Genomic DNA, 6663 nt, shown 5'->3' with positions numbered 1-6663 from the left:
TTATCCGAATACAAACAGATGGCACACCAAAGTAAATATTTTGACCAAACCAGGTAAGTATTAAGCGACTGTTTATCAACAAGGGTTTCTAAGTAAACCATTGAACGAAAGATGAATAGTCGGAGGTCTCCGTAGGCCCGGTGGCTCTTGGCTTTGGTTTATTTTGTTTATCTTTATTAAATCGTAAACATCTAACAAAATCTTCATAAAATGTACTAATGTGTCAATAACACAATAGGAATGACGACTAGAAAAAAATGGGATTCTATTTATTTTTTGATATTCTTATTTTTAAAGACTCTAGAGTCCATCGAAAATTTCCAAAAACGGTCTTAATAAACGGTAATACCAATACATATTAAAAATTGGCCGTGTGGTATTCAAAATTGGTACCAATTAGCCAAAAAAACTAAATAGTCCGACACAGACTATTTCACTGTTATTCAGAATCTCTTTCGTTACGATTGATTAAATATTGACGGCGGAAACAGTCCATTTTAAAGACTTTTTCGAAAGATTTTTTAACTGAGTTGTTCTGAATGGACAATTTTTATTCGATAAATCTAGTTAATAACACTAGTATATTTTACTATAATCAGGGGCGGCTCACTCCGCGATTCTATCGCCCCGCTGCAAGTACAATCCTGGCGGCCGCGAGTTCGCGGCCTACTCAGGGGTGGCGCGCGTTCTCACGGAATGCACGTTCGCACTTTCTATTGTTATTTTACGTCGCGAGTTTTTTTTAAGGTTCATATGCGAAGTCCGCGTGTGGAATGGCTAATAATACTTAGTTAAATAGACATCATGAACAAAATAAATACCATAGGACATTCTTACACAGATCTACTACTGATTAAGTCCCACGGAAAAGTTCAATAAGGCTTGTAATGTTGGAACTTGAACAAAAATATATAAATACAGTATTTATACCTAGAAAGTACCCAAGACTTGAATCCATAGGCAACCCTATCGCCGGACGCCGCGCACGTGCGGCTCGTTTCTTTGTAAGAATTGTGTAGGTATTTAAATAGGCGGCATTTCGTGAACATCAAAGCAGTGGGCCTTCTGTACTTGTACTATTATATATTCTGTGCTATAATTCCCATATTAAAAGGGGGGCGGGCTCCTTTCTATTATAACCTTCTCGCTCCTGTAGCGTCTTAAACCAACTTTCTTCTTGCGTATAGGTATTTTACAAAAACTCATATGCAAGTTAGAGTTTTTTTTAACTTTAAATAAGCTTATGTTATGTAGAAATTCTTGGCAAACAACGATATGCTTATCTTGCAAATGTTAAAACAATGTTGTGAATAAAAAACCCTTATATTTAGATATGCAAATGCGAATTTTCCACGCGACAAAGATAAAGAAAAATGGAGTATAAACGTACATTCCTTCTGCAACCAGTAAAGTAAATAAGTAGTACACGGTGAAATAAAAAGGGCCGTTCAAACTTTACATGGTGACTTTTGAGGCCATAATGAACAAGATTTATTACATAGGACCAATGCTGAAACAAAAAAATTGGCTGTTTCAGACATTTTGACTGTCATGATGACACTCATTTCAATGGAACAGCCGATTTTTTTAACATTTTAGAATCGATATCATAGTAAAAGATCGATCGATACCATTGTGACCTCGAAAGTCGTATTAGAACTTACACAGTCATCATCTGAACTCATCAAAACTAGGGTAGTCAAACTTAAACTACAAAAAAGGTACTTAAATTGGAGTTAACCAAAATACTAGCCTTTTAACTTTGGGTGTTTATAAGTTACAGGCGATTTCTGGTAAAACCATAATATAAATCATGTTTCATTCCTTTTCCAAACAACGACTATCAAGTCAAATAATCTAATTTTCAGCCAACGCGCTGCCGGAAAAATGTTGCCAAAAATCGACCATTTACTCCACAACTTATTTGGATATCGACATTTTATAAACACATGAGACCTTCATTTGAATATTCACGCGTATTAAGGGGAAATCTTATGTTTCCAAATTGTTACTTGACCGAGCTATTTGGTAACAGCGATTCTACTTTGCTTAAATCATACGATGCTCTTCAAACTCGGGTAAATCCATTCTGATATTTATAAGGTAGATATAGCCTAAACACAAAACTTAATTAAATGTAAAAACCTAAATGTATACATAACCCTAAAACTAAAAATGGTAGAATAAATTATATTTAACAAACACATTTAACCGCATCATCAGTCAAACAACCCACCACGAGTCATTCCAGGTGCAAAGGTTCCCAAGACGCTAGCTGCATTTCCGCGCTGGACCGCGATCGATAACCTCTGCACCAGGAATGACCCGGAGCGGGGATCGAGCCCCCTCTCCCTCCGCCGACTCCCAAGCTCCAAAAAGAAGGCCCGAGCCTCCGAGCACCAACACCCAGTGAATAAGGTTGAATATCTTTCAGAATATCACCCCATAACGATACCCCATTACGATGGTATTCGCGCTGACAATGACAAATACATTAAAACTGTGTTGTTACATGCAAATCTTGTGATACCTTGTCATACCATGCGGGCGCTTTGACCTGCCGGCCTAGCCGAATGACAATCGTGGATGCTAGACGCCGAGTAGGCTTGTGCCGTTTCGTTCGTTGATCGGAGCGCTCCGATCTCGTTCAATCGCTCCCATGAACTAGTTCGCTCTTTTAGGTCTTTTGCTCATTTAGTTCAGCCAGACCAGCGACCAGTCGGAAAGATCAGAACGAATGGGACCGAATAGTGTCAAAATTATACGATTAGTCCACAGATAGTAACATTCCGGGCCGAAACGTTGTAAGCAACCGAAGTTTAATATGAAAACTTGATTTTTTTGTTGCTCTGCTAAGTAGCTCTCGCTCTCGGTCGGCGCAGTCACACATTCCGCACATTCGTTCTCGATCCAAACCGCTCGCGCTCGCCGATCCTATACTGAACTAAATGAGCAAAGACCGATTCACAGAGCACGGAAAGATTCAGTTCATTTCGGTCATTGATGGGATTTTTAACCGCCTTCCAAATCTCAAAGGAAGGGGTTATCAAGTCGTCTGTATGTTTTTTATTTTTTATTTTTTTTAATGTTTGTTCCTCGATATCTCTGTCGTTACTAGACCGATTTTGAAATTTTTTTTTTGATTGAATGTATATGCATACAGATTGGTCCCATTTTTCTCAGAATCCAGTTCTGATGATGGGATCCTGGAGAAATCGAGGGAACTCCTCAAATCTGAAAGGCATACATATGGTGATTTTTGTGTTTTTAAAGGAACAGCATGCATTTACGTACGGAACAGTGACATATGGTGTAGTGGAACTCCTGATGATGGTCATAATGGAACTCCTCAAATCTGAACGGCACACTTATAGTGACTTTGGTATTTTTATAAGAACAGCATGCACTTACGTCCAGAACAGTGATATTTGGTGCAGTGGAATTGCTGATGATGGTCAGAACGGAACTCCTCAAATCTGAACGGCACACTTATAGTGACTTTGGTATTTTTATAAGAACAGCATGCACTTACGTCCAGAACAGTGACATTTGGTGCAGTGGAACTGCTGATGAAGAGTGAGCCGCCCCTGGTTAGAGTTCCGTTCTGATAATCATTCTCATCTGTAAGTACTTCAGAATCATCCAGATTTCAAAATTGGTTCAGAAATGACGGAGATATCGAATAACAAACTTTAAAAAATATACAGACGAATTGATAACATAATCCAACATTTGAAAGTATTTATCACCAGAACCCCAAAGGAAGGCGGTTTTTTTTTTCTTAAAAATTATGTTATATTCCTAACAGTTCATAGTTCGTGAACGACACAAGCCTAACGCCGAGTCTGGCTCTGTCGGCCAGTTAGCTACAGTACCTAACGGTATCATCGTTAAAGTTTGTGATTTGGCTACGTACCCGTACTTGGTTCAGTTTTTTCATATTGTAACTCGTTAGTGTTAGTCTAATGATAGTTTCAGTTTGTGCAGCATGGACTCTGTCAGTTTCAAAATCAACGGGAAATCACATTCAGGTACGATGTCGACAAATTACTTGTACCTACACTACTTTTCCAAACAGGGACATAATATAATGGTATACCCAAACTAGTCTTCGGTCATCTTACACCCCTTCCCTTTCTGAGGGGGTGTGAGAAAGCCATATCAGGACTTGACCCTTTGTGGCTGCGTCTGACCCTCTAAACTGTAGTTTTTAAACTACGGTGCCGAAATAAGTGAATATAGGCATTTTAGAAAACTAATAAAATTAGGTTAATGCACAATATGTGGTACCTAAGGTAAATATTAGGTATAATAAAAGTGAGAGCTGGTAGACAGAGTTACCAAAAGCGTGAGTGGCTAAAGAACCTCCTGAAATACAGCTAGTAAAATTGATCGAAGTTGTTATCATATGTATTTAAGGCATTTGAAGGTACACAGTCATTGTTAAAGATCCCAGAAATAAATGACTAGTCGCGACCCGGCGGCCGATGCGACCAGCAAATCTTCGCGAAAGGGTCGCACCTCCACACCTTTGTAGGGTTCCATATGCGATAGTTTCCGACGCAAGCGACCGAGCAGCGCGGCTATTGTAAAAAAAGGGCGCTGTTATTCTGATATAATTATGCTTCTAATGCAATTCCGCAACATGGCGCGTTAGTCAAATATTTTCAAGCTTTACAAGACATTGATTTGAGTCTAGTCATGTATGTTACCAGTGGGATGCGAGACAAGCTCAGACCTGTCCCTGCTGGAGTACCTGCGCGTGCGCTGCGAGCTGCGCGGCACCAAGTACATGTGCCGCGAGGGCGGCTGCGGCGCGTGCGTCGTCGCTGCTGCCACACCTGGAGCGAAAATAGGCGCTGTCAACTCTGTAAGTCTCAACTCTGTAAATAAAGGAAAAGATTCAGGTCGTGTCGTACTAAAAGATGAAAAAGCAGGCATAGGACCGAATGAGTTGGAGGTTGATCCACCGACAACAGCTCTTACAGTAAACGGCCATAAAGAATGCACATCGGTTTTTGGTCTTCGTAGAGCGTTGTCTCTTTCTTGCTTATGTGACGTTAAATTGTCTCTTTCCAAAACCGATATGCATTCTTTATGGCCGTTTACTTGAAAGTTTGAAGAAGAAGAACTCTCTAGTGTTTATTTCTTACTAAGAGGCATGAACCTAAAGAATTACATTTAAGAATCCAAACGCATGCAACAATTTCAATACATCTGACCTTTTCATCACAGTGTCTAGTGTCAGTGACATCGTGTCACGATTGGGAGATTACAACGATAGAGGGCATCGGTAACCGGCTGCAGGGCTACCACCCGATACAGAAGACCCTCGGCAAGCTCCATGGGAGCCAGTGCGGGTACTGCTCGCCTGGATGGGTCATGGCTATGTACAGGTAATTAATTTAATTAATACCACAAGTGGCTCAACTCAAATGGGACATTATAGGTCTGCTTTGGCTTGGTCTTTTATATCAAGATCATTATGAAGTTTTAGATAATCCCAATAAGGCCTATAGTTACCCTTATGGCAGTCACTTTCGTAAAACTAGTGTCTGCGCCAAATCTTGGGATTCGTTGTCAAAGCGGACCCCAGGCTCCCATGAGTCGTGGAAAATTATGCCGGGATAATGCAAAGAGGATGATGTTGAGATAGTCACACTCACTAAGTTTGTCTTACCTTAAAAATGACAAACAATATCAAAAACTTTTTTCGCATTTCTATACAGCCTCTTGCAAAGTAAGAAGCACCTTACCATGTTGGAGATTGAGAAGTCATTTGGAAGTAACATCTGCCGATGCACTGGCTACAGACCCATTCTTGAGGCTTTCAAGGAATTCGCCAGTGACATACCACCAGCAGACGATATATCGGACATAGAAGATTTACATATTTGCAAGAAAAATATATCAAGCTGCCGTAAGACTTGCAAAAAAAACGACTGGTGTTTAGTATCATCAGATCCAGATGAAAGACGAAATATAGAAATGAAGTTAAAAGACGGGAAGTATTTCTACAAAGTATATCGAGTGAATGATGTATTTGAAGTACTAAATCAGAAAGGAGATGATGACTACATGTTAGTAGCAGGAAATACAGCTAAAGGTAAGATTTCAGAGTGAACTATGCACTTTTTAATTTACATTGAATTTTAATTTGTTTTTAATAAAGTTTTTTTTTTCTAGGAGTCCTCCCTATTGAAAAATATCCCAAAATTATTATTGACATAAGCAATATCGATGAATTAAAAGGGTACCATCTCGACCAGAATTTGTTTCTCGGGGCAGGATCGTCTTTGACGCAAACAATTAATATATTTAAGAGTGTAGCCTCTACAGAAGATAACTTCTGGTATCTTCAAAAGATTCAAGAACATTTGCAAATGATCGCTAATATTCCTGTCCAAAATGTAAGTTATTTTTTTTTAACATTAATTGTATTTGCTTCTTAATAAAACCCTTATGGCCTACTACTTGAGTTTATTTCTTGCCAAATGAAAATGTTGGTAAGTCGCATGCAGTGATTGGTTGTGGAGTGCATAATTTGGTGGATGGCGTGAAGAATTTGATAAGTCAAAATATTTTTTACTGACACTTAGAAGATATCGAGTCTTATGGTTAAGTTTTGTTCCCTCCTTGCGACGGATTTATCAAGATCTTCAC

The 6663-nt window shown here is 39.2% G+C and overlaps 1 protein-coding gene across 1 annotated transcript; it reads left to right on the top strand.

Moving 5' to 3' along the window:
* Positions 1–3988: 3988 nt before the first annotated feature.
* On the top strand, positions 3989–5400 carry LOC125235135 (probable aldehyde oxidase 4). Its single transcript, XM_048141579.1, has 3 exons — positions 3989–4031; positions 4716–4870; positions 5236–5400. The coding sequence occupies exons 1-3, from the start codon at positions 3989–3991 to the stop codon at positions 5398–5400; spliced, it is 363 nt and encodes a 120-aa protein (XP_047997536.1).
* The last annotated feature ends 1263 nt before the right edge of the window (positions 5401–6663 follow it).

The sequence above is a fragment of the Leguminivora glycinivorella genome, chromosome 17 (genome assembly GCF_023078275.1).
Source record: "Leguminivora glycinivorella isolate SPB_JAAS2020 chromosome 17, LegGlyc_1.1, whole genome shotgun sequence".
NCBI lineage: Eukaryota > Metazoa > Arthropoda > Insecta > Lepidoptera > Tortricidae > Leguminivora > Leguminivora glycinivorella.
Note: the sequence above shows the minus strand (reverse complement) of the source record. Positions and strands in the feature narration are given on the sequence as shown.